The 27,433-nt window shown below is 55.4% G+C and overlaps 1 protein-coding gene across 5 annotated transcripts in view; it reads left to right on the plus strand.

Annotated features, from left to right (window-relative positions):
- TNRC18 (trinucleotide repeat containing 18) overlaps positions 1–27,433 on the plus strand; it is an 80,980-nt gene that overhangs the window by 1,855 nt on the left and 51,692 nt on the right. For 3 of the 5 annotated variants that reach the window (XM_043915370.1, XM_043915371.1, XM_043915372.1), the window contains exons 2-4: positions 17,237–17,392; positions 19,883–20,008; positions 20,474–22,198. In XM_043915370.1, coding sequence (XP_043771305.1) covers positions 17,237–17,392; positions 19,883–20,008; positions 20,474–22,198 — 2,007 coding nt within the window. Of the gene's footprint in view, positions 1–15,809; positions 15,921–17,236; positions 17,393–19,882; positions 20,009–20,473; positions 22,199–27,433 lie in introns of those variants that run through there. The other 2 variants (XM_043915373.1, XM_043915374.1) reach the window with 2 other exon arrangements.

Below are 27,433 nucleotides of genomic sequence, written 5' to 3' on the forward strand. Positions count from 1 at the left end.
CCGGAGACCCTAGCCAGAGGAAGGGCCAGGGCTGCCCCCCTTTGCGCACGCCCCCAGAGGCCGCGGTCATTTTTGTGTCTGCGCTCCGGGGGTCGCTTGGCCCGGCCAGGGGAGGTGGCAGGGTGCTGGAATCAGACCACGGGGTCTTTCTGACGGGCGGGGCCTTCCCTCGCCTTCCAGAGGCTTGGGAAAGGGCGCCGCAAGCCTCTGGTCTCCAGTCTGGCCCGGGCCTGGCAGCCGCCAAGTCTTTTAACCAGAAGCCGAGGGAAAATAGCCGCGGCTCCAGGGGGCCCCTGCGTGCGCGCACCAGGCCGGCGCGCTGAGCCCAACCGCAGCAGCAGCCAGACAGACCCATTGGGTGCCCATTAGGTAGATGGGGAGACTGAGGCACGGGGCGAAGTGGCTTGGTGAAGGGGCAGGCCGGTCGGGGAAGTCCAGCGGGAGGTGGCTGCAGAGGCTTGTGCTGGCGCCTTGTACGTTAGGAGCGGCCTGAGTTCTGCGTGCTCGGCGGCTGAGGTCATGGAGGAAACAGTCCGGCGCGGGAAGCGCGGCCCGGGCACGGTGCGGAGGCCGCCGCTCAGGCCGCTGCGGCCGCGGAGGGAAGGGTGGCTGGCTGGCTGGCGCTGGCTCTCGCTCCCCGCACCGTCTCAGCACGGTGGCCATGCTGAGACCTAGGGACCCCAAGCCAACGCCCAGAGCAAACCCGGGGCTAATCCCATTAGCCAGGCGGTGGGGAGCGGCTCCCCATTCACTGTTTGGGGTGGGGCCGTATTACAAATTCCTCCACCGGGAACCGTCTCCGCCCTTCTTGCGGGGTGCAGGTGCTAAATTTTCTCTTTCAACGGGCATCACCTTCTTGGCTGTCAGCTCTCTAAGTTTCGCCAGCGTTATCTGCCTCATTATTTGTTTATTTTTGTGCTGGGAAGCCTGCAGAGGCTGAGCTATTTGCCCGGGGTCACACAGCCGGAGAGGCCGAATTACCTCTGGACTCCTTGTGGGTGGGAACTCCGGGTGCATCCAGCTTTCCAAGGCAAGAGGGAGCTGGCCGAGTGGGGAGAGCTCAGAGCTGGAAGGGCCCCCTGGCTGGGGGGTGGTGGGGGTGGCTGGGACCCCATTCAGGCAGGTAGTGACAGGGGGGTTGTGGCGAGGGAGGGTCTTCAGGGAGGAGATGAAGTCTGGGTGAAGAGGGGTGACTCCTTGTTCTGCTCAAGAGGAGGTGAAATCAGGAATAGATGGGGCTTGGGATAGAGAGTCCCGGTTCTCTTCCCAGTATCCTTGAGTACTGTGAGGTGTGTGAGCCCTGAAATGTTCACAGCAGTTGGTGAAATGGACAAGTAAGTGACAAACACCTGGTCGGCCAGCCCCTCAGCTCTGGGTTTGGGAGGCCTGGATTCAGTCCTCCTCACCATTGCAATTAAAGAGCTGTTAGCAGGATATTGTGTTTAGATGTTTATTTTCCCTGCCCCCACACCTGGGCCTGGCCCCTGGAGGCTATGTGAATGTGAAGGTAGTAACCCAGGATCAGGCCCTGCACTTTGGACTGATCGGTGGACAATAGCTGGCTGTGGGCCTTCTCCAGGGTCTGATCAGCTCTATCTCTGGAATCCAGCCTGTCAGCCTACTGGGATTGATTTAAAAAGCTTAATCAGTGGGACTGGCTGGTGGAGTGATGCGATCCCCAAGATAAGGGAGATTTGCTGGGTGCATCCTCCTCTGGGCAGAGGCCCGAGGGAGGCCTGAGGGAGGTTCTAGAATCTGGAAGGGCCTCTGCAGCCCTCCCCTCCTCTCTGAGCCCCCTGGTTCTTTAGCTCTCAACCCCACGCTTTCTTCTTTCCTCACTTGTTCATTTGCTCTGCAGAGGGATTTCCAAGGGCCTCCTGCGTGCCAGGCACCGCTCCGGCCGTGGTGACCAGACACAGAAGTCTTTGCTGTCATTGGATCTCCCGTCTTAGTGTGCGGGACCAGGCAGTAAACATAAGTCAGCCAAGGAAGTCATTTTAATGAGAGATAGAGACTGTGAAAGAAGGAAAATGCCGAGGGTCTCTTTTTGGCCAGAGTGGTGACTGGCTGAAGCTCTGAGAATAGCTGGAGCTTGGTGGGGGTGAGGAATGGGAGGAGGGAAAGAGGAGGCGATGGGACCCTGCAGGTCCCTGAAGGCCAGTAATGAGGTCTTGGAATTTCAAACTGTGAGGAGTGAGAAGGCAGTGGAGGGTTTTAAATGGAGGGAGTGACTCAAGTTGAGGACATTTTATGGCACCAGTCTGGACTCTTAAACAAAACACGTCGTGGAAGGCAAGATGAAGGCTGCGGACTGTTCCTGGTTAGAGGAGACGAAAAACCGACAGCAGGAGGCCCTCTGTGGCCCTGGATGGGATCTTGGATCAGGGAAGAAATTGCTCTAAAGGACATCACTGGGGCAATTGACGAAATTGGAATATGGACTGTAGATTAGCCGATAGCACCCAGTCAGGATCACGTTTCACGAAGTCGTACTGTGATTATGTAAGAGAGCGGCCTTGCTCTCGGGACGAGAAACATTCAGGGGCAGGGGGTGTGAGGTCTGCAGCGGAGGCTCAGGAATGGCTCAGGAAGAGGAAAAAAAAACCATCTTAAATGTTGAGATGTGGGAGACGCCGATAAGTCAGATGACTTCAGATAACACGTCGGGTGAGAAAGCGGTTCATAGTTGCTGAACCTCAGGGAGGTCATAGGGCAGTTGGATTGTTTGTTCGCTGTACTAGTTCAGACTTTCCTTTGAAATTATTGCCAGGGAGTCGTTTAACAAAGTTAGTCTGGATTGCTGGAGACTGGTAGACCGGAGAGAAGCCGGGGACTTGTCAATGATGAGGAGGCTATCAGGACGATGATGGAGACCCAGGAGGGGGGTTGGAGGGGAGGGCTGGGGTGTGATGCCTTGGGAAGGTGGGGCCTCGGAGATAGATGTGGAGAGGCTGATAAGGAGGACAACAGACAGGGGTTTTTGGTCAGTGCTGCTTTTGCAGGAATGGGGAGGAGCGGATTTGAGGAGATAGCAGTGATGGAGCATTCTTGATTTGAACGTGGCCAGGTTGGTTGCTCTTGGCCCCTGGCATGGACCGGTCTGCAGTCTGATCTTACCTGCCACCAGGTCCCTTAACACTTGTCTTTGGTCACATGGGGTCCTGTCATGAACCTACCCTGTCCGCTTCCCAGCCCAACTTTGGAGGGTATAGGCCTTAGGCCTGCCCAGGGGCTTGGGGGTGGGGTGGGGCCCTGACCAGTGGTCAGCCTTGGCCCCCCAGGGCTAGAGTCCTGGCTGCACCAGCTGCCCGCAGAGGCCTGGCATTTGACTTTAGAGGACGTCAAGGCCATTTAGTGGGGATCATAAAAGCTTACCACCGCTGCAGGCTACGAATGCATTCACCATCTGCATCCCAGGTAACGAAGAGATGGACCCTCAGCCCAGAGTGAAAAACCTGCTTTGCACACTGTCATGAATAGTTGTGTATGGTCTGGGTCTCCATACACCAGCTGGGGCTCTGCAATCTCCAGATAACTGCTGAAGGCTGGAGGGCCTAGGGACCGAGGCTGGATTGCTGGAGTTTCGGTGTTTTCCTCCTCCCCTTGCTGGGTGATGACTCTAAGCCTCGGTTTTCTTATCTATGAAATGGGTTCATTTAGTGGCTCTGAAGTGCCTAGCACACAAATAGCCCTCTGCTTCTAGAAGTGGCAGTAAAAGTGATTGCTGTAATTAGAATATGTCATTCACCAGTGAATCCCCAGCTCTAGTCTGGTCCTCCCCGAGGGCCTCTAGGGTGTTGTTGGCCCCTCTGGATGCTCCACAGGCTCCTTAGACTCCAGGGTCCCAACTGGAACACATCATTTTTATTATTCTTCTTTTTGGGTGTAGTGAACATTCTGTAAAACGCTTCAGTCTCCAATAGTCAGTACTTGTCCTTTCACAAATCCTACAAATGGGTGTGTAGAACACACCCACCTCACCACCAGCCAGCTCAAGGTCAAGACATTTCCTACATCCAGAGGCTGTCCTCTGCGCTCTTCCAGTCACTCTCCACTCCCATCCCCAGACTCATTTCTGTACCTTAGTTTTTTTTTTGCCTGTGTCTGAACTTTCTGTAAATGGAATTGTGCAACCTGTCATCTTTGATCTCTGGCTGTTTTCACTCATGCTGGGTGTGTCAGATTCGCCCGTATCTGCGGCGTGAAGCAGTCACTGATTTCTGGTTGTTGTATAGTATTCACTCACACCTCTGCTGATGGACGTTTAGGTTGTTTGCAGTATTTACTATGAATAGTGCTGGTATGAGCATGGCCTTTTGGCTCATATAGGTGCACATTTCTTTGGATATATATGTGTGTGTGTGTGTGTATTGTCTAGAACTGGAATTGGTGAGTCACAGAGTGTGTGTGACTTCAGCTTTTGTATCGGTGAGCTTTCCAATGGTTGCACTGTTGTACGATCCATTCCGTCTTGCCAGCCGGTGAGATTGTCAGTAGCTTTAAATTCTATTCATTCTGGTGACTCAGTAGTAGTATCTAATTGTGCATGCATCTTAAATTTTTTTTTTTTCTGTATTTGTATTGAGGAATACTTTGCATCCTGTGAAATTCACCCAGTAAAAGTGTATACTTCTGCATTATGCTTGGTATAAACTTTAGAGTAAAGGTTAGGTATCATTTGAAAAGTCAGATGGGGGCACTTCCATGGTGGGCCAGTGGTTAAGACTTTGTGCTCCCAACGCAGGGGGCCCGGGTTTGACCCGTGGTCAGGGAACTAAGATCATGTGTGCTGCAACTAGAAAGATCCCTCATGCCCCAGAGAAGATCAGAGATCCTGAGTGCTGCAGTCAAGACCTAGTGCAGCCAAATAAATAAATATTAAAAAAAGAAAATGTCATATAGTGTTGTTAGGATTATAAAGAAAACCAGCGATCTCTTGCCTTCTGTCTCCCCATTCCTGGTGCCCCCTTTTAATTCTCTTGGCTATTTCTTTTGGCCTTTTCATCCATATTTCTGTGTAATAACCTACTGCTGGTTATTTTTTAGAGTTTGAGATTCTTTACTGACTCCTATGGAAGATGAGGATTTTGCGTAGACTGTCCAAATTTCTTTTCTGACTCCCATTTATTAATATTAGCATGAGACCAAAGGCAAGTTTCTTTGCCTCTCCTACCTTGGTTTTCTCATCTGTAAAATGAGGATAATAATAGTATCTACATCATGAATCGTTAATACGTGTAAAGCATTAGAACAGTATCTGGGAAATAATAAGCACTTAGTAAATGTTTATTGTTTTGTTGCCTCACCGTCTCCCCTGCCTCCATCTCCACTTCCTTTCTCCTCCCAATATTTGTGAAATACAATTTTATTTAAACCAGTTTTATTATTCCGGCTTTGGGTTTGTAAATATTGTTGATATTTGAGTCAGGTGGTATGATAAAATTCATTTCTTATTTCCTTGAGTTATTAATTGCATCCCCACCCCCACCCCCACCCCTCATTTGCAGAGCTTTCTTGGAATCTCTGTCTCCTCGTTTCTTGGCGTACTTTTCATTTGGTTAGATCTGTTGGATGAACCGCCTCTTTCTTTTCCTGGGATTTCCGTTCTGCACTTTGTCTTCCTGCTCTAGTCTGGTTTGCCTGGTGCTTAGGTCTGTTCAAACTCACTGTCCCTTTGTGCCGTGTTGCATCTCCTGTTTCCTGATTTTCATTCCTACGTTTTTTTCTGCTTTACTTCCTTGTTTTGCTGGAGCATATCTTGCAGTAGCATTCTATGAAAGGGTAGACGGAAGGCCCATTTTATTGAGGCCTCATGTACCTGAAAATGTCTTTACTCTACCTTCACGCTTGACTGGCAGTTTGGAAATTATTTGAAGGAATTACAATGCCACCTCCTAAATTCCAGTGCAGCTCTTTGAGGGTGTGATGTTATTTTGATTCTTGTTCTTTGTATGTGAACTTTCAGTCTTCCCTTTTACAAGTACTTAAAATCTTTTAGAACCACATAATAGTCAAGCACATGAGCTCCAGACTTCCCTGGTGGTCCACTGGTCAACACCCTGAGCTCCCAATGCAGGGGGTCGGTCCGGGTTCCATCCCTGGTCTGGGGACTAGATCTTGCACGGCACAATGAAGTTCAAAGATTCTGGTAACTAAAACACGGAGCAGCCACATAAATAAAATATTTTAGAAAATGTACATCATAAAAAAAAAAAGCAAGCAATGCTAACAAGCTGATGGGACTGGGATCCAAGTGTGGGACTCGTTGACCTTTGTGGAACTTTCTGACGGAGTCTGCAGGTCCTTGCTGTCTTTCTCTGTCTCTCAGGCAGGAGCCCTAACTGGCTGCAGGGAATTGAACACTGGCCGCCCCTCTTCCAAGAACTGAGTGTACATTTCAAGGATGAAGAGTTGTACTCTGGTTGCATTTGTGTTTTGGTCCCCACACCAGCCCTGAGAATCTAGCCAAGCCCCTCAAGGGCTCCCTAGTGATCAACATGTTCTCTTTTTAAACTTTGTTACTGTTACTTTTGTGACCTTCCAGCATTAGGGAGGGGATTTTTTTTTTTTTTTTGGAGGTGGGAGCGCTGTGCTGTGCCGCAAGAGGGAGGGATCTCGGTTCCCCAACCTGATACGAATCCCTGCCTCCTGCTGGGGAAGCGCAGGAGTCCTGACCCCTGGACGGCCAGGGAAGAGCCTGGGACAGAATTTGTCCTGCTCGGTCTCCGTGGGAGCCAGCCCCCTGTCCTCCTGGGTGCCCAAGAGACCCTGTCCCTCTCTGTCTCTGCCGTCCCCGCTGGGACAGACGCCCCCACGGTTCCTAGAATGCCCTCCCTCCATCCCTGCCTCTACTTCCTCTCGGCTGGGACCTCGGTTGGGGGGGGAGAGAAATCAATGGGGAAATCCTCTATAATTGCTTTCGAATTGGGAACGTCTGGAGCCCTGGGGCGAGGCTGGGCTGGATATATTTGCATATCACTGGCCGGGCTGAGGCCTGGACCACTCGGCTGCCCGGGGACTCCCTTATTTAGATTTGGGCCTCTACTTTGGGCTTGTGGTGGGTTCTGGGCTGGGGGAGGGGCTGGGGTTCCACCCAGATCGCCCTACTCTTGCTGGGGAGGGGCTGGGAGGTCTTGAGCGACTAAAAGGTGCCCTTCGGGATCTGACCGTCAGGGCGTCCTGGCAGGTTCCAGCTGGAGGGGAGGGAGGCTGGATCGGGGAGCTGGATGAATAAAGCTCCTCCTGCCTCCCTCGGGCCTGCCCTCAGGCCCAGCCGGACCCCTCCCCACCTAGAGGGGGCGGGGCAGGTTGATCTGGCTTGTAAGCCTCTGCTTAGATTAGAGGAGAAATACGGTTCTCAGCCAGTTACCGTAGGGATGGGAGCCTGGGGACGTCGGCCGTGGCCACGGGTCCTGTGGGCCAGTCACAGCGGCAAGAACGTGCAGGGTAAGTCCCCCCCTACCCTCTCGCTCTGACCCCCCAGCCTTGCTGGTCTGTCTGGGGTCACCGTCCTCCGGGAAAGGGGAGTGACGCCAAATGGAGGAGACAGGCATGGCCCCAGTCACAGATTTCTTCCTTTCCTGCCTGCCCTTCATTTTACTTATTTTTAATTTCATTTTTAGAAGGGGAGAGCTTTGCATGATTATTATTAGCCACACTGCACAACTTGCGGGATCTCAGTTTCCCGACCCAGGATTGAACCCAGGCCGTGGCAGTGAAAGCCTGGAGTCACTAGTCCACAGGGGAACTCCCCGTTTTACTTTGAAGGAAAGTTAGGTTCAGAGAGGTTGTGTCACCTCCCCAAGGTCACACAGCCAGGAAGTGTGGGATCTAGGGGCCAGACCTGAGCTCTCTGGCAAGAGAGCCAGGGGCTTAGCAGAGGTGAAAGTGAAAGTGAAGTCGCTCAGTCCTGTCCGACTCTTTGTGATCCCATGGACTGTAGTCCACCAGGCTCCTCCGTCCATGGGATTCTTCAGGCAAGAATACTGGAGTGGGTTGCCATTTCCTTCTCCAGGGGATCTTCCCTACCCAGGGATTGAACCCGGGTCTCCTGCATTGCAGGCAGACGCTTTAACCTCTGAACCACCAGGGTAGCAGAGGTAGTGGGTATGAAAAAAATTTTTTCTTTCACTTCCCCTTTTCCTTTCGGGGCTCATTTTTTATTTATTTGTTTGCTTTGGATTTTGCAAGTTCTGTGCATGTCAGAGTTTCATGGAAATTACTCAGAAGGTAGCACTTTGCACGCTTGTGTTCAGATCCGCCCTCTGCCCTCAATTTTTTAAAGGGTATTTTTTATTGGGGCTTAAGGGACACACAGAAATAAGCAGGGATCATACATGTACAGTTCAGTTAGTTTTTTCACCAATGGAAACAGGTTAAGAAAGAAACCCAGGCGTCCTGTCCCAAGGTGACCCTTACTGTGGCTGAAACCGGTGCCCTTCACGTTTGTGGAAGCATATAGTGTGTTCTCTTCCCTGTGAGGTCGCGAGCTTTACCCTGTTCTGGTTGCTATAGTGGCTTCTCTCGCTGAACGGGTTCCCTCCTATGACATTGTCACAGTTTATCCAGCTCATTGTTGGAATTTGGGTTATTTCCCAGTTTTGGTGATTACTAGTGGGGAAGATCTCTGAATTCCAGCTTGCAATCTTTTCTCTACATACCTGTGAGGGCCTTGCTGGGTCAGAAAGGTGTCTAGAGTCTGCCAAACTCTTCGAGAACAGTTGCACTAATAATTTATGTCCCCTCTGGTTGTGTATTTTTCATATTGTCCATTTTAACTTTTCTGACATGTTAACCCTTCCGGTGGGTGTGTAGAAGTTTTCATTCACACTTTCTCCATGGTTTAAGAGGCTGAGTACCTTGTTGAGGATTTATTGGTAACTCAGACATACTTTGCCATTCTCTTGTTGAAGCTTGCCAGTTTTTACATTGAGTTGTCTGTCTTTTGCTTATTGATTTGCAGGTGCTCTTTATATATACAAGCCCTCCCTTGGGGGCAACAGGTCTTTTTTTTTTTTTAATGTGGACAATTTTTAAAGTCTTTATGGAATTTGTTATAATAATTGCTTCTGTTTTATGTCCTGGTTTTTTGACTACGAGGGATGTGGGATCTTAGTTCCCCAACCAGGGCTTGAACCTGCACCCCCTGCATTGGAGGCGAAGTCTTAACCACTGGACCACAGGGGAAATCCCCAGGGCACAGGTCTTTTTCCACGAGGTGGTTCACGTTTTCATCCTTCCAATAGTGTGACGTGACGAATAGATGTTCCTCATTTTCATAGACTTCAGTATATCGGTCTTCCCTTCATGGTCAGTGCTTTCTCTGGGGTCTTTAAGAAAGCCTTGGCTGCCCTTGATCCACGAAGGACTTGTCCCGTGTTTTCTTCTGGAAGCTTGTGTCTTTCCTGTGTGGCTCTGCTGTGCTCCTGGAGTGGGTTTTTATGTATGGTGTGGAGGGGGTCGGGATTCATGGCTTTTCCCAGATGGGTGGCCAAGGGGCCCGGCCGTGTTTATCGAAAAGACCATCTTTCTCCACCTCGTGTGCTGGGGGCCTGTTTCCGGTCCCCTAGTCCCGTTTGTCTCTACCCACATGCCCATGCCACGACGGCTGCATTGTTGGGGGCATCTGATAACCTACGTCTCCATGGGGTCGCAGAGTGGGACTCAACTGAGCGAATGAACAAGAGCAGAAACCGAAGTCCTCCCGCCTTTTCCTTCATCCGGAAGGCAGTGTTGCCTTCTTGACTTTGTCTCTGTATCACTTGCTTTTTTAACTGGTAAAGTACATAGAACATACGCTTAGCATTCTAACCATTTTTACGTGGACGGTTCAGTGGCATTAAGGGCTTTCACACTGTTGCATGACCGTCACCCCATCCATCTCCAGGACATTCCCGTCCCAAATGGAAACTCTCTCCCCCGTAAACACTAACTCCCAGTCCCCCTCCCCCAGCGCCTGGCACCCACTGCCTGTCTCCATGAATTTGACTCCTCCAGGGACCTCCTAGACGTGCAATCATTGTAACAATATTTGCCCTTCATGCCTGACTGACTTATTTCACTTAGCATCCTGTCTTCAGGGTTCATCCACGTGGGGTCAGGTGTCAGAATTTCCTTTGTTTTTAAGGCTGAATAAAGATAGACCACATTTAAAAAATTTTTAATCTGATATACCCTTGGGTTGCTTCCACCTTTTGGCTGTTGTAAGAATAATGTTCCTATGAACATGGGTACGCCGGAATCTCTACAAATTTTCACCCTGCTTTCAATTTCTATGTCATTTTAGAGACAGGTGTTCGGTTTCCATCCTTCCCCACCCAGCATACCCCTCTGCCCCACTGAGGTTTGGATTGGGATTGCTTTACATCTCTGGGTCAGTTTGGCTGCAGTGGGCATTCTCAGGAGGGGCCCTCGGAAATGGGTCCGGGCTTTTGATAATCTGCTGATTTATTTCCAAAAGCTGAGGATGTTGGCTCCCTCCTTACTCCCCCTGGGTTGCTCACCTCCACCCCCACCCTCCCCACAACTGAACCAAAAATATGCTGATTTGGTAGATAAATATGATGTCATCCTGTCTCATAGCGATGCCTTTACCTGAATTCTGATGTTATTTACTGTTCTTCATCTGTGACTTGCTCGGGGTTTTTACTGAATGATAAGGCTTTTTCTTTATAAGATAGAGCATTAACCCCTTCTCCCGCCTAGATATTCCAGAAGTCTCTTGGGTGAATGGGAGTCTGAAGGTTATTTTATCCAGAGGGTCCTCAAACTATTTTCCACCGCTGTCATAGAAACGGCTAAGTCACATGTCCATGCTCTGGGCTAGAACGGGCTCTTTTTTTCAGATGATAACCCTGATCTGATCGGGCTCATGAGATGTTCAGATAGCCTTTGGTGACATCTTTAAGGGATGTAATTTCCTTTGTGAGGCCAAAACCTTTTAAGATAGGAAGGGGAAAAAAGAAACATGTTTGTTCTGTGTTTGGTTGGGGAGGGTTCTTGAGTAAAAAGATGAAAACAGGGTCTTGAGTCTGGGTGGTGTGGCTGAGTGGAAAAGTGTAGATTTCGGGGTCAGAGCCTATTTCTTCCTCTATAAAAGGGATAAGAATCCACCCCCCACCCCCAGAGTTGATGGTGGGGCTGGGCGGGGGTGGCTTAGAGACAGAATCAAATGAAGGGTGGAAACTGTCCTCTGGCTGTACAGTGGGGCCTGAGAAAGTCTCCTCTTCGTCCTTCATTCAGTCCTAGCTGATCATGACCTTGCCCACCCCTCCCACCCATAAATATTAATTGAGCACCTACTGTGTACAGTGGGGGGTCCGGGAGGGGGGTTCCGGGGATGGAGTAAACCTTCACTGTAATGCATGGGTCTGCAAACTGCAGCCAAATCCGGCCCATCTCCTGGTTTTTGTAAATAAAGTTTTATTGGGACAAAGCCCAGTCCTTTTAAGTATTGTCAGGCAGGCAGAATAGGCCTGCAATGCCTGAAGTTTTTGTTATCTGGCCCTTTCAAGAAAAAGCCTGCCGACTCCTGTTCCAGTGGGTGGAGAGGGACAATATACAAGGAACTACAGTAAAGAAGGAACTAGCATGGATATGGTCTGATAAGTGGTGATAAGCATGAGGGAAAAAATAATTCAGGAAAGGGCGTGGAGGGCGGGGTGGGTTGCAGTTCAAGACAGCCCTGGTTAGGGAAGGCGGCATCACCTAGACTGTAAGAGAAGGGGTGAGGCATGTACAGATGGGAGTAAACAGATAAACTTCTAGATATCTGGAAGGAGGAATGGATTCTGGGCTGAGGTGCAAAGGCCCTGGGGCCGTGGGGCTTTGCTGGTCCATGTTCCAGTCTGGGCTATGATAAAGTCCTCTGAGCCCTTCTCTGTTTAGCAGACCTTTTGTACCCACCCTGATCTCATTGAGTCCCCTCCCCACCCCCACCAGCCAGGACTTCTGGTGCCTGTTATATAGTCAGCTTCCGGAAGGATCCCCAGGGACTCCATGCCTTGCAGAGTCACGATCCCACTGGCCGGCTCGGGTGGCCTCACCGGCGTCCTCTCTGGGGACTGCCGGCAGGTGAGCACTGTGCAGCCCCTTAAGGGGTGCATCCTGGTGGCCTTGTTCCCCAGCCCCGAGCATCCAGGAGCCGCCCTGCCTGAGCTGTGACGGGAGGAAGGAAGCATCTTTTCGGGATTCGAGTTCTGTCTCCTGGTGACCTGGGCCAGCCTTGGACTTGCAAAGCCCTGAAGTCTGCCCTGTGTTCTGGGTGTTGATAAGGGGGGGCGGGTCACCCCCACACTCATGGCTCTCTGCTGTGTTCCCACAGTGCACTGCCTGGGGTGGGAAGGGCTGGGATGGTGGTGGGTCCCAGCGAGGGGCGGGCCTGTTAGCTCAGTGCTGGAGGGGACACAGACGGGGTTGGGGGCACCGAGGCTGGGTGGAGTGCCCAGCTGCCTGCTGTCCACATTCCAGAGGGACCCTGGATCCTTTCCCCAGGCAGCGGCAGGAGCGCTTTGCCCCATAGCCAGGCCTCAGTGTATCCTTTCTTGCCCCCGGGGCGTCCTTCCTCTCTCACGGGACAAGAGTAGACCTCCGAAGGCCAGGCCCTGCGTGTTTGGGGGGGGCTCCCTCTCTCAGGGTCCAGCTGGGACTCCTGAGCTGAGGCCTTGGTGGGCGGTGTGCTTGCAGCATCACCCGAGGGACTTGATTGCCCAGGATTGGTGATGCTGGGTCCTCTCTCTGAGCCTCAGTTTCTTAGTCTGTAAAATGGGTGTAATGAGATTCCTGTACTTTGAGGTCTGTGGGAGGGTGTGCCAGGATGGGAAGGTGCCCGTCTGGGGACCCCTGAGCCCCAAGGCACCCTGGGCAGTGGGGTCTGGGCAGCGGGGTCAGGGAGACCCAGGGCGGGATTCAGAGGCAGAGAGGAGCTTTTGTATATATGTGTGTGTGTGTTTTAAAATTAAGGTGAAATTCACACAGTATGCAGGTCACGACTTGAAAGCGCGTGGTTCGGTGGTAGCTCTGTGTGTGTGTTCAGCCTTTCAGTCGTGTTCGACTCTGTGACCCTGTGGACTGCAGCCCTCCAGGCTCCCCTGTCCCTGGGATTCTCCAGGCAAGGTACTGGAGCGGGTTGCTATTTCCTATTTCATGGGATCTTCCTGACCCAGGGATTGAACATGTATGTCTCTTGCATTTCCTGCATTGGCAGGCGGGTTCTTTACCACTGCACCACCTGGGAGGCTTTGTGGAAGTTAGTGCATTCATAAAGGGCGACCACCAGTTCTCTCGGGTTTCAGAATTAAAATCTTATTTTAAGGAATGGCAGATGGAATTTGGGTAGAGGTGGTGGTTCTGCCCAGACCCTGCCCTTTTTATTTTAATATTTATTTCGCTGTTCTGGGTCTTAGTTGTAGCATGTGGGATCTAGCGACCTGACCAGGGATGGAACCTGGGCCTCCCTGCGTTGGGAACACTGAGTCTTCGCCATTGGACCATTAGGGAAGTCCCCAGACGCTGACCTTGAGCAGTTGCTGGCCTTCTCTGAACCCGAGGTTGTTGCTCTTCAGCTGCTAAGTCATGTCTGACTCTTTGTGACCCCATGGGCTGCAGCACGCCAGGCTTCCTTGTCCATCACCGACTCCCAGAGTTTGCTCAAACTCATGTCCATTGCATCAGTGACGCCATCCAACCATCTCATCCTCTGTTGCCCCCTTCTCCTCCCGCCTTCAGTCTTTCCGAGAATTAGGGTCTTTTCCAATGAGTCAGTTCTTTGCATCAGGTGGCCAAAGTATTGGAGCTTCAGCTTCAGCATCAGTCCTTCCAATGAGTATTCAGGACTGATTCTTTAGGATTGATGGTTTGGATCTCCTTGCAGTCCAAGGGACTCTCAAGGGTCTTTTCCACACCACAGTTCAAAAGCGCCGCAGGTTGTATACTATAAATAATGAGGCGCTTCATGAACAGTATTTTGCAAATGTGAACTCATTTAATCTGCATGCCCCCTTGGAGGGGGCGAGGTTCCCATCACCCTGTTCTTCAGCCTGGGGAGGTAAAGGCAGAGTCCCAGAGCCCTGGGCGTGGGGGCCAGGGTTCGCCTTTCACTGTCTCCTGGGGGGGCCCCCTGTCACTCCCTGTTCTGGTGGGGGCCTGGCCTGCTCCAGTTTCTGGCAGGGAGGAAGCCTTCCACCCAGGCTGTGGCTAAATTAAGTCTAAATTAATTAAAATTTAATAAAATTGAAGATGCAGTTCTTCAGTCTCATCAGCCACGTGTTTCGAGGGCTCGGTGGCCCTTGAGTGTCCAGCAAAGATCTGAAACAGGTGCGGGTCCTATGGGTCACTGGCCGGCAGGTGTCACTTGTTGCCCAGGTCCTGGTCTGTCCGGGGTGGCGGGCCGGCCAGTGGGAAGGCTCTACCACAGGGGTCCTGGGGGCCATGAGTGGCTGCCCTCCTGTAGGAGGGGGTATGGGCTGCAGGGCTCCGGTTCAGCCCTGGCTCTGCCCCCCGGCCCAGGGCTGTGTGTCTTTGGGGCTGTTCTCTGTGCCCCGTGGAAGGCCTGGGAGGAGACTCAGCATCTTCGTGAAGCCTGGGGTTCGCTGGAGTTGGGCTGGGTTCCCCTTTCTGATCGTGAACGATGATACTTCATGATGGGTGCCCTGCGTGTGCCACAGGCCTGGAGTTAAGACGCTTGCATGGGTGGGCAGGTGGCACAGAGGCCTCTAGTCACCAGGGGGCGTCTGGGGACCAGGCAGGGGGACCAGGCCCCCCTCAACCTCAGTCTGTGATGAGAGCGGTGGAGACCCCCCAGCCCCCCACTGCAGGCTGTGCTGGAGGATTTCTGGTGGAATCGGTCGGCTCTTGTTTGACTCTCACTGCCCCCCCGCCCGGAGCCTTGGGGGACCCCCCCAACCCTTTTCGGGGAACCCAGGAGGCCATGGCTGTATCCCCAGGGGGTGGGTATGAGGAGTGGAAGACGCGTGCCTAGACTCTCAGGAGAGCTGAAGGTAATGCTGGGGGGGGTGTGTGCGGAGCTCAGAGGCAGTCTGGAGAAGCTCGTGGGGTGGGGTGGGGGTCAGCCGCCTGACCTCGACCCCAGGGGGACCAGCAGGACGTCCAAGCTGGCACTTGTGTCCTCTGGGGTCAGGGCTGTGTGTGCCTTCTCCCCCAACCCTAACACGTGTCTGTCTGCTTTGGCCCTGAGTGGATTACATACAACACGGCCCCCTAGGCCAAGAGTTGATGCCTGCTATGTGCCAGGCCTTGGGCGCCCCTGGAGAGCCTGTGGCCTCGCTCGGGAGGGCATCCTCCCCTGGGCTCACAGCATCTCCACTGCCAGGCTGTCCTGGGCAGGGGGCTTCTCCGAGGCCCGGGGGGAGGCCCCCGAGGTGGGAATGAGCAGAGGGTCCGGTGGAAAAGGAGGCAGCGGCCGGGTTTGTCTCCTGTGGGCTCTGAGATCTGACCCTCTGCTTCAGGGGCGTCACTGGGGCAGCGGGTGGGGACACGAGTTGTGCAGATGAAGGCCAGTGTCCGGGGCTGGCGAGCCCGTCTTACAGAGCTGCACGCTGCTCTGGGGAGGTGGGGGACACAGGCCCGCCCGCGTCCCCGGGCTGGGGGCCCCCGGGGAGGCAGTTCGGGGCGCCGTTGAGCCCTGTGGCAGGCAGGAGCCGTTGGTGGCATCCGGGCCCCAACGCCCTGCCGGGCCTGGGGTGCCGCTGGGCGGGTTTCACAAGCTGGGGCAGGGGCAGGAAGAGCTGGGGGCTGATGTAAGCCCTTGCGCAAACCCCTTCCGGAGCTGGCTGCCCGCCCACCTGCCGAGGAGGAAGCCGGGGCCTGGGCGCCCCGAGGCCCCGCTGCCCAGGCTGGGGCCACACGGGCCGCCGGACCGGCCACCATGGCCCTGGGGCCCGAGGGCTTGGCGTTGGAGTCCGGTGAGGGGCCGGCGGGGCTGGCACTGGGGGCACCGATGGGGAGGTGTTGACGCCACGTGTGGTCAGAAGGTGTCCTCCTGTGGCTCTGGGGGACGGGGAGGAGGCCCTGCCCCTGCACCCTGGGGGGATGTGGTGGCCATTCGGGGTGCCCTGTGCCCCCCAGGAGGTGCTGAGGGGGGTCCGGAGGCCCTCGGTGTGGGTTGAGGGCTCAGGTCAGGTGGGGTCTGGGCTGGGGCCCCCTGGGTACCCCTAGTCTTACATTGCCTGGGTACCCACAGCCACTTCACTCTGGGCCGATGTAAACCGCGGGCTTGGAGAGGTTACCTGGGGGGCACATGGGGAGCGCTCATCTCGGACGGCCAGAGCTGGCGCTTGGTACCTTCCGTGGGCAGTGCTGCTGTTTATTATGGTTATTAAGTGCACCCTTCTTGCTTGACTGTGCTTCTCAAGGGAGGTCTTACTCTCTCCATTTTGCTGATGAGCAAACCAAGGCCAGAGAAGGGTAGCCCCCCGCCCAGGTCTTGTAGGCAATCCCCCTGGGCTGTGAGCAGGGGGCCTGCCAGGGTCTCTCCCTAAAGGCGGGTGTGGGGCAGGAAGGAGGAGGCCTCCCTGCGGGTGGGGGCCTGGCTAAGAGGGGCGTGGCCAGGGTGGGTGTGGTTTCCACCCGGGCTGGCTGGCTTTCCCGCCTGCCTCCCCAGGAGGGACCCCAGTGGAGGGCTCCCGGGACTCCCTTGCTTGCTGTTCTCATTTCTTCCCCGACCCACTGGCTCATTCCTGTGGTTCTGGGTTGCCTTCAGAGTCCCTACTCACAGGCCGTGGGGGTCAGGTATGTCCCATCTCTGAGCCTCAGCCTCAGCATCCTCACCTGTTAAGAGGGCACACTGTTCCTCCCATACAGGGTTGGCTGAGAGTTGATCCCGGCGCCTGTCCAGGGTTGCCGTGGGGTCCTCGGAGGTCCTTCTCCAACTGAACCAGGGGTTCCCCTGGGTCCAGGCACTCAGAACCTGAGTCCCCTGCCACCTCCTCATTCTGTGTCCTCTGGAGGTCCTCCCCCGCCGGGCCCCAGCTTTCAGCTGCGGATGAGGAGAACCACACCCCCTGGGGTCTGGGGAAGATAATGTCCTTCTGCCAAGAGTGCTGGGTGCTCTGGAGGCACCTGGGGTCTCTTTCTCCAGCCCGGAGTCTTGCTGAGTTGACCCAGGCTGGTGCTAAAGTCCAAGGCGCTGGGGTGGGGTGGGGCGGAGGCGGGGAATTTGGGGCGGTGGGCTGGGCGGCGGGGGCCAGCTGGCTGCCTGACGGCCCCCTTCTCTCTGCAGGCGAGGCCTTCTTGGGCAGCTTTGTGGCCGGCGGGATGGGGCCGGCGGCCTCATCCCATGGGAGCCCGGTGCCCCTGCCCTCTGACCTCTCCTTCCGCTCCCCCACCCCCAGCAACCTGCCCATGGTGCAGCTGTGGGCCACGCACGCCCACGAAGGTAAGGAGCGAGCCGGGCGGGCGGGCCCGGGCCGCTGTCCCCAGCGCTTCTCAGTCTGCCCTCTCCCCTTCGCCCCACGGTCACCCCTCCGTGCTGCGTGTGGCCTGTGGGGCCCAGCCGTGAGCCTCTGGCCTCCGCTCCCTGCTTCAAGCGCTCAGCGATCCCTCCGGCTGCTGCCGCAGGGCCTTTACACGTGCTGTTCCCTTGCAGCCCCTCACCCCAGCTCACGGGCTGTCTCTTGTTCATTCTCCAGGGCTTGGCTCACCTCCCCCACCCCCATTCCCGTTCTCATACTCGCTTGTGACCACACATTTTATCTGTGTGCTTTTTCATGAAATACCTGTCTTCCCAGCGGGGTGAGCTCTGAGGGCAGGGCCTAGTTTGTTCCGCTCACCGCCGTGTTCCCCACCCGCCTGGCGCGTAGCTCAACAGTAACTAATTGTGGGAGCAGTGGGGCCAGGCGCCATGGGGCTCTCTCTGTCGTTCTGCAGTGATGCCCCTAAACGTGGGGGGGTTGTCTGCCGGTTGGCTCCCTGCCGGGCCTCCCTGGAGCCTCAGGTTCCCCTCTGTCACTGAAGGGATGGGCCTGGGGGACGCTGCGTTCCTCCCTGCCCTGGTGCTCGGGTGGATTTTACATGCTGGGTGTTCACTGGCTCCTGGTGCCTCCTGGGCACCCTGGGGTGTGCTCCCGGCTCCTGGAAGATCGGGGTCTTGGCAGCAGCTGCTGCAGGTTCAGGCTTTCCTGGGCCTTTCACCACCCACTGTCTCCCCGCTTCCTCCTCTCTGCCTTGTCATTGAGCGCTTCCGTCACTGTCCTGACACACAGGGGCCATCTGCCTCTAGGTCTGGGACGCTGGGCAATCCTTCCGGGCTGGGGTCCGATCTGAGCTTCCTGTCTCCACCAGCCCCGGGGCAGTGGGGGTGAAGGTGAGGTGGGGGCTACCTCTGGTGCCTTGTGCTATCTGCTTGTCCCCTGCTTTCCCTGGGGCTTCCCAAATGGTGCTAGTGGTATAAAGAACCCGCCTGCCAACGCAGGCGACATAAGAGACGCGGGTTTGATACCTGGGTCGGGAAGATCCCTTGGAGGGGAGGGCATGGCAACCCACTCCAGTATTCTTGCCTGGAGAATCTTCTGGACAGGAGCCTGGCAGGCTACATACAGTCCAGAGGTTTGAAAAGAGTCTGGATACAACTGAAGTGACTGAGCACTGCATTCCCTGACTCACTTTTCTCCTTTGCCAACAAATACCAGTAACCATAGTAACGCTGTCGAACACGCAGTGTGCTTCCTATGAACGGAGCACAGCACACTTGAACTCTTCATCCTCAGAACAAGCCGTGAGGGAGGGACCGTTATGCCCATTTTACAGATGCAAAAGCAGCAGGACCAAGCGCTGTTTCAGTGATGAAATGACCTGTATCATGTCCCTCATTGTTTCGTGATGCGTCAGTGTCCTTGCCGGTGGGGCTGCGGGACGAGAGGCGGGCCCAGTGTGGCCGGGGATAGTCTTGCCTCCCTGGCCTCAGGAGGGTGTAACAAGGGGGCATAGGAGACCCAAGCACCTCAGGGGTGGCCAGTGGGCCCGGGGTCCTGTATCACCCACAGCCCAGGCGGAGAGACTGGGCCCGCCCCCAGGGCCCCAGCACTTGCCCACCTGCTTGCCTGCTGGGCCTCCTTTTCTTGTGTAACCTTTTAGGCCTCTTGTTTCTTTTTCCATGGCCACTCTTTTCTATCTTCTGTGCCCTGTAACTTACAGCCCTGGTTCTGGGCATCATGGGTGGGAGTGGAGGGGGCTTGAGAGGTTAGGAGGACCCCCGGCAGGAGGAATTCCTTCTTAGCAACACCTGCCTGGGAGTCCCAGCAGCTGGAGATTGTGCTGGGTAGGCTGAAGTTCAGAGAATGCTAGCGACCTGCTGGGGTTACACAGCAGAGAAGTTTAACCAGTACACCCTTCAAACAAGGTCCACGTTGGGCTGAGGTTAAGAGTCCTGGTGACCTCAGTTCAAAGGCAGGCTCCTCTGCTCAGTGGGGTGGGGGAAAGGGGACCTTGGGCAAGTGGGCCACTCTGAGCCTCAGTTTTCTCATCTGTAAAATGAGGATATTAAGAGTATCTGCCTCACAGAAGTCTTTTTTTTTTTCCCCCTTCTCTGAAATGTGAATGGGAATTGGACAAAGGCAAAGTAGTTGAAAGGGCTTGGTCTCTGATGAGAACTGCCACCTGCATCATCATCGTCATCATTGCCCTCCCCTGGAGCCAATTTGATTCCCTTCCCCGGGGATGCAGGAGTCCCAGTGGCTGCCTGGGACTGCAGGAGGCCTGGCATGCCAGGACTGGGAGGGGGCAGTCCTTTGCTGTGGGGAGCTGGCGCTAAACCTCAGGGCTTCCAGCACCAGGGCGCGGGGCCTGACAGCCGTGAGCGGCAGAGAGGATGGAAGGAGCCCCCTGGGGGGCGGCACAGGGGTCTCAGGGGGTCTTCTCTCTCTTGCAGGCTTCTCCCACCTGCCCAGTGGGCTGTACCCGTCCTACCTCCACCTGAACCACCTGGAGCCCCCCAGCAGCGGGAGCCCCCTCCTCAGCCAGCTGGGCCAGCCCAGCATTTTCGATACCCAGAAAGGTCAGACGGCAGGAGTGGTGGGGACACTTGGGGGTGGGCTGTGGAATGGGATGGGGGGGGGACCACTACCCCAGCACTCCAGACCACCACCCTGGCTGTGTTTCCCAAGACTCCAGCCCCGAGAGGCCCCCACAGGCTCCTGGGGCCCACCCATAGCCTTCTGGGACCTCCTAGCTGTTGGGTCCTCATCTAATCCTATTGGGCCCTCTGGGCAGCTCTTAATTCTGGCCTCTCCCCCTTTCATAGATGAGGAAACTGAGGCTCAGAAAGGTTAGTAGGGGGCCGAGATGGAGGTTTCAACTTGTTTTTCATCCATTTCCAGAGCTGCCCTGTCCCGAGCCACACTGCAAGCAGTGTGTGGTCCTCCTCCGGGCCCTGCCTCCGAGCCCCGGAGTCCTTCAGGCCTCCCTTGGCTCGGACCAGGCAGTGCGGGCATTGGCTCACGGCTGCGCTCTTTCTTTGCAGACGGCTTCTACCTGCCCGCCCCGGGGGCTCCGGGCGCCCTGCACTCTCACACGCCCTCCTCCAGAACCTCCGGCGGCCACTCCTCGGGCGCCTCGACCAAAGGCTCTTCTCGGGAAGGTCCAGCCAAGGAGCGGTCGGGCCGAAGCGGGGAGCCGCCCCCACTGTTTGGCAAGAAGGACCCGCGGGCCCGCGAAGAGGCGGCAGGGCCGCGCGGCGTGGTGGACCTGACCCAAGAGGCAAGGGCGGAAGGCCGCCAGGACCGCGGGCCCCCGCGCCTCCTCGAACGCCTGTCCCCGTTCCTGGCCGATCCGGGGCCCCCGCGGGCGCCGGGTACGGCCGCCGCCGAGTCCAAGAGCAAAAACCCGCCGCCGCCACTGCCGCTGAGCCTCTGCAACGGCAGCGGGGACGTGGGGCTCCCCTCACTGGTGGCCGAGGGGGCCCGCGGCACCAAGGACATTGCGCGCCAGGACGAGAGCGCGCGGCTGCGGCGCGCAGAGGCCCTGCTGCCCGGGCCCTGCCCATGCCCCTCGCCGCTCCCGCCGCCGCCACCGCCGCCAAGCAAGGGTCCGCCTGCGCCCCCCGCTGCCTCCGGGGCCTTCGCTGCGCCGCAGCCCACCCCCACTGGCGTCTACACCATCTTCCCCGCGGCGGCCGCGCGCGAGCCGGGCCGCGAGCACCGCGTGGTGGCACCCACCTTCGTGCCTTCCGTGGAGGCCTTCGACGAGCGCCCAGGGCCCATCCAGATCGCGTCGCAGGCGCGCGACGCCCGGGCCCGGGAGCGCGAGGTGGGCCGGCCCGGGGTCCTGCAGGGCCCGCCCGGGTCTCCCCGGCCACCCCTGGACCGGCCCGAGAGCCTCCGCGAGAAGAGCTCCGTGATCCGCTCGCTCAAGCGGCCGCCGCCCACCGAGGCCCCACCGGCGCGGGCCGCGCGTGCCTCCCCGGACTCCCGGGCCTACCTCCCCGCCAAGGAGCTGCTCAAACCCGAGGCCGAGCCGCGGCCCTGCGAGCGCGCCCTGCGCGGCCCCGCCGCCGCCACCGCCTCCCAGCAGGCCGCCAAGCTTTTCGGCCTGGAGCCCGGGCGGCCGCCCCCACCTGCCGGCCCTGAGCACAAGTGGAAACCTTTCGAGCTGGGCAACTTTGCCACCACGCAGATGGCCGTGCTGGCCGCGCAGCACCACCACGCCAGCCGCGCCGAGGAGGAGGCCGCTGCTGCCGCCTCCAAGAAGGCCTACCTGGACCCCGGGGCCACGCTGCCCCGCGCCGCAGCCACCTGCGCCAGGCCAGGTGCCGACATCCATGCAGCGGCCCATGGGCCCGGAGAGGCCTCCGCTATGCAGAGCCTCATCAAGTACAGCGGCAGCTTCGCCCGCGAGGCCGTGACCGTGCGCCCAGGCGGCTGCGGCAAGAAGAGCCCCTTTGGCGGCCTGGGCACCATGAAACCGGAGCCGGCGCCCACAGCTGCCCCCCGCGCCCAGACGCGCCTCCCGCACCCCGGGGGCCCTGTAGCATCCGGCGGCCGACAGCTGAAGCGAGACCCGGAGAGGCCCGAGAGCGCCAAGGCCTTTGGACGCGAGGGCTCCGGGGCCCAGGGTGAGGCGGAAGTGCGACACCCACCTGTGGGCATTGCGGTGGCTGTGGCCCGGCAGAAGGACAGTGGCGGCAGTGGCCGGCTGGCACCTGGGCTGGCGGACCAGGAGCGGTCCCTGTCACTGAGCAACGTCAAAGGTGAGTCCTGGGTCCCACCCCCACCCCCGCACCTTTAATTCCCCGTCACCTCCCCACCTCTGGGATCCTTTCTCCCTGCCCATCCCTCTTCCACACCCTTCTCTCCCAACCGTCCTGGTTGTATGTGTCCTTTATCCCCCTTGTGGGCTGTGGCTGCTATTTAGGGTTTATTGCTTTTTCTGTTATGCACATAGAAGAAGGTGTAAAATGCAAGAAAGGAGAGGGACATAAAGGGACCGTTACATTTGTTTCCATAACCCTGAACACCTAGAGATCTGCCAGATTCATTTTCCATCTGATCCGCAGTGCACTGTGATCTTGGGTTTTGCTTTTTTTTTTTGGCCCAGGTAGGTAGGCTCTTGCTTTTGCAAGCTCTGTATAAGTAGCAGTTTTAATGGCCTCTGTTGTTCCATCCAGAGCACTCACCATAGCTACCCTCGCCATTCCCTAGTGGCATTTCAGTTTTCCCTCTGATGTTTTTGTGTTTAGGAAGTGGCTCTGAATATTTTTGTGCATTGCGCCTCCCTGATATTTTGAGTCATTTTCTAAGAATAGATTCCGACGAATAGATTAGCTTTAAGCTTTCAGTTCTAAGTCCTTGAGGGAGGTAATCGTGCCTTACTTACCTAGTTCTGTGTTCCCAATAACTAGCGTGGGGCCTGGCGCATAGTAGGTGTCTGATAAGTGGGGGAATGAGTGACTGAGTGCGACCGATGGAAGTCAGGGCCTCCTAGCGTCCCTGTGGTCTCGACGATGGATGCCTTTGTGACTTCTTAGGTTGCTAGAGATTTTATATGCTTGTTTGCAGTCTGTTTCATTTTAGACTACTCAGAGTTGTGTTTTATTAAAAAAACAAATGTCGTTAAGCTGGGTAGGGAGTAATGGTACATTTCTTTTAATTACTGGTGAAGTTGAATATCTTGTCGGAAGGGGGTTGATTGGTTACATTTAGTTTTGTCCCTTGCATATTTTCCCAGTTGGATTCCTTCCTGGAATTTTGCATAGTTGATACTTACGGCATTTTGGTGGAACTCTGGGCTTGGGCTGCCCAGAGAGAGCCCAAGTGAAAGAAGTCGCTCAGTCGTGTCCGACTCTTTGCGACCCCATGGACTGTACCTACCAGTACAGTCTGTAGTGTGCCTCTGTCCATGGGATTTTCCAGACAAGGGTACTGGAGTGGGTTGCCATTTCCTTCTCCAGGGGATATCCCCAACCCAGGGATTGAACTCAGGTCTCCTGCATTGCAGGCAGATGCTTTACCCGCTGAGCCACCAGGGAAGCCGAGAGAGAGCCCAGCCTTGAGCCAAAGGCCCCACCTGCAGGTCGGGCGCCGGCCCGCTCTGCTGGCCCAGGTGTGTTAGCGTGTGGAGGTGTGGGCGTGGCCGGCTGGGCTCAGAGCCCGGGAGGCTCAGGAGGGAACCTTTGTTGAATGACGGACTGAAGCCGCGGTTCTGTGTGGAGCACCCCTGCCTGGAGCCAGAGAGGCCTGCCCTCAGACCCTCGGAGCTCGCTGAGGCCTTGCCTGACCTAGTCTGCAGTCAAAAGTCTGGGTGTCAGCCCTTGGCTTGGAGGTGGCTGGCTGGGTGGTGGACAAGCCCTCTTACTAGGTAGATCCTTCTGGGAAAGAAAAGACCAAAATTTTGGGGGTCCTTTTTGTAGGAGAATGCTCATGAGATGCGATAATGGCCCTCCGGCTGGGATCTCTTCCTGATACCCAGCGTACCTGTCTGTGCCCCCGGGATGTGTGTCTGTGGTTGTGAGTGTGTGTGTGAGAATGTGTCTGAGGGAATGTGTGTAAAAGAGTATAGGTGAGAATGTGTGTTTTAAGTGTGTGTATGTGAGAATGTTCGTGTGTGAGGGAATGTGTGTGAGAATGTGTACGAGGGAATGTGTGTGTGAGAATTTGTGTATGGGGGGGTATGTGTGTGAGAGAGAGACAGAGAATGTGTATGAGGGAATGTGTGTGTGTGAGAGAGAGAGAATGTGTATGAGGGAATGTGAGTGTGAGAATGTGTATGAGGGAATGTGAGTGTGAGAATGTTTGTGTATGAGGGAATGTGTGTGTGAGTGTGTATGTGAGAATGTGTAAGAGAATGTAGATGAGAATGTGCATGTGTATGAGGGAATGTGTGTATGTGAGAATGTGTTTGAGGGAATGTGTATGAGGGAATGTGTGTGTGTATGAGAGAGAATGTGTATGAGGGAATGTGAGTGTGAGAATGTGTATGAGGGAATGTGAGTGTGAGAATGTGTATGAGGGAATGTGTGTGTGTGAGAATGTGTATGAGGGAATGTGAGTGTGTATGTGAGAATGTGTAAGAGAGTGTAGATGAGAATGTGCATGTGTATGTGGGAGAATGTGTATGAAGGAATGTGTGTATGTGTGAGAGAGAGAGAATGTGTATGAGGGAATGTGTGTGTGTGTGTGAGAATGTGTATGAGGGAATGTGTGTATGTGTGAGAGAGAATGTGTATGGGGCAATGTGTGTGTGTGAGAATGTGTATGAGGGAATGTGTGTGTGTGTGTGAGAGAGAGAGAATGTGTATGAGGGAATGTGTGTGTGTGTGAGAGAGAGAATGTGTATGAGGGAATGTGTGTATGTGTGAGAGAGAGAGAATGTGTATGAGGGAATGTGTGTGTGTGTGTGAGAATGTGTATGAGGGAATGTGTGTATGTGTGAGAGAGAATGTGTATGGGGCAATGTGTGTGTGTGAGAATGTGTATGAGGGAATGTGTGTGTGTGTGTGAGAGAGAGAGAATGTGTATGAGGGAATGTGTGTGTGTGTGAGAGAGAGAATGTGTATGAGGGAATGTGTGTATGTGTGAGAGAGAGAGAATGTGTATGAGGGAATGTGTGTGTGTGTGTGAGAATGTGTATGAGGGAATGTGTGTATGTGTGAGAGAGAATGTGTATGGGGCAATGTGTGTGTGTGAGAATGTGTATGAGGGAATGTGTGTGTGTGTGTGAGAGAGAGAGAATGTGTATGAGGGAATGTGTGTGTGTGTGAGAGAGAGAATGTGTATGAGGGAATGTGTGTATGTGTGAGAGAGAGAGAATGTGTATGAGGGAATGTGTGTGTGTGTGTGTGAGAATGTGTATGAGGGAATGTGTGTATGTGTGAGAGAGAATGTGTATGGGGCAATGTGTGTGTGTGAGAATGTGTATGAGGGAATGTGTGTGTGTGTGTGAGAGAGAGAGAATGTGTATGAGGGAATGTGTGTGTGTGTGAGAGAGAGAATGTGTATGAGGGAATGTGTGTATGTGTGAGAGAGAGAGAATGTGTATGAGGGAATGTGTGTGTGTGTGTGAGAATGTGTATGAGGGAATGTGTGTATGTGTGAGAGAGAATGTGTATGGGGCAATGTGTGTGTGTGAGAATGTGTATGAGGGAATGTGTGTGTGTGTGTGAGAGAGAGAGAATGTGTATGAGGGAATGTGTGTGTGTGTGAGAGAGAGAATGTGTATGAGGGAATGTGAGTGTGAGAATGTATGAGGGAGCGTGTGTGTGTGAGAATGTGTATGAGGGAATGTGTGTGTGAGAATTTGTGTATGAGGGTGTGTGTGTGAGAATGTGTATGAGGGAATGTGTGTGTGTGTGTGTGAGAATGTGTAAGGGAGTGTAGATGAGAATGTGTGTGTGAGAGAATGTATGAGGGAATGTGTGTGCGTGTATAAAGAGAGTGTAGGTGAGAACGTGTCAGTGTAGGTGAGAACATGTGTGTTTAAGCGTGTGTGTGTGTGTGTGTGAGAGAGAGAGAGAGAGAGAGACAGTGTGAGAGAGAGTGGGAGCCGGGAGCAAGGAGGGGATGGTCTGGGGATGAGGGCTTCAGGAATCTTGGGGCTGAGCCTGTTTTCCTGTTTCCTGATGACAATTGGAGTGTAGGTGATTGGAACCTTGATGTGAAAAAAAGTGGAAGTGTTGATTACTCAGTCGTGTCTGATTTTTTGTGACCCCATGGACTGTGCAGCCCACCAGGCTCCTCTGTGCATAGGATTCTCCAGGCAGGAATACTGGAGTGGGTTGCCATTCCCTTCTCCAGGGGATCTTCCCGACCCAGGGGTGGAACCAGGGTCTCCTGCATTGCAGGCAATTTTTTGTTTACTGACTGAGCCACCAACTTTCCTTAAAAAGAAGTCCCCGTAAGAAGCGGGTTTCCCCCTGATCTGGATGGCCTCAAGGGAGGAAGGAGTTGGCCTCATCCTAAATGAGTGGTAGCTGTCAGCCTGGTGCCGCTGGGCCCTCCCAGCCTCCTGGCTCCTCCTGGTGGACTGAGCCCTTTCCCTGGCAGTGGGTTCAAGTCTAGGCTCTGCCTCTTGCAGCGAGGCGACCTTGAACCAGAGGCCTAAGCCCTCCGAGCCCTGGCGTCTGCATTTACTGCGTGGTGCTAGGAGGGCTGCCTCGTTCCCTGGTGCCTGGTGGGCTGATGGGCACGTAATAGGTGCTTCATACACAGGTCTGCCTTTTCTCTGCTCACATTCAGAGTCTTCAGGGCTCAGAGTTTCTGCCCTAAGCCTGAGATCCTTTTTGAGAAATGTCCTAAGGGGGCTCCCTCAGGGTCTGGTCTGGCTTCAGAGATCTCGGACCCTGAGATGGCTGAAGGACGGCATCGTGTATGCCTGTGAGCCCCGGACGGCACTGCCGATGCGCGAGAGGCCAGCAGACTAGCACTGTCCCTGCCATTTAGCCGGGGGCGGGTGCAGGCAGCCCCGCGTAGCCCTAGCCAGCGTCTCCTCCCATGGCCCCCAGCGGAGGATCTGTTCATCCCTCAGCTTCCAGACGGGAGAGCAGGGCCTGTGGAGCTGGAGTGACGTGCCCTGGGTCACTCGGGCCAGAACAGGCGGGCTGAGCTTGCACCCGAAGCCCAGGGCTGCGCCTCCTGCCTCTCCCCCTTGCCCGTTGTCAACTCTGCGGTGGCGTCAAACTGGGGACCAGATCTGGGGGGCTGTGATGGTGCCCCCCGAACCCTGCCCCACTGCCCATATCGCCCGGCAGAGCCGGGGTCGCGCTGACCGTAAGCAGTGCTGTTGACCCCAGACTCGAACAAGCACGTCGTCAGCTGCAGCCTTGGAGAGGCGCAGACGGGAGTCCAAGAGGAGGTTGCCATGGGAACCGGGCCTCAGCCTGGGCAATAATGGCTGGGATTAGAGGCTGTGACCCTCAGAGAAGCTGTCACTGCTGGGGACGCGGGCCCCGGGGCGGGGCTGCAGACAGGCAGCGGCTGTAGGGCTGTGT

Source organism: Cervus elaphus, chromosome 10 (assembly GCF_910594005.1).
Source record: "Cervus elaphus chromosome 10, mCerEla1.1, whole genome shotgun sequence".
NCBI classification, from domain to species: Eukaryota; Metazoa; Chordata; class Mammalia; order Artiodactyla; family Cervidae; genus Cervus; species Cervus elaphus.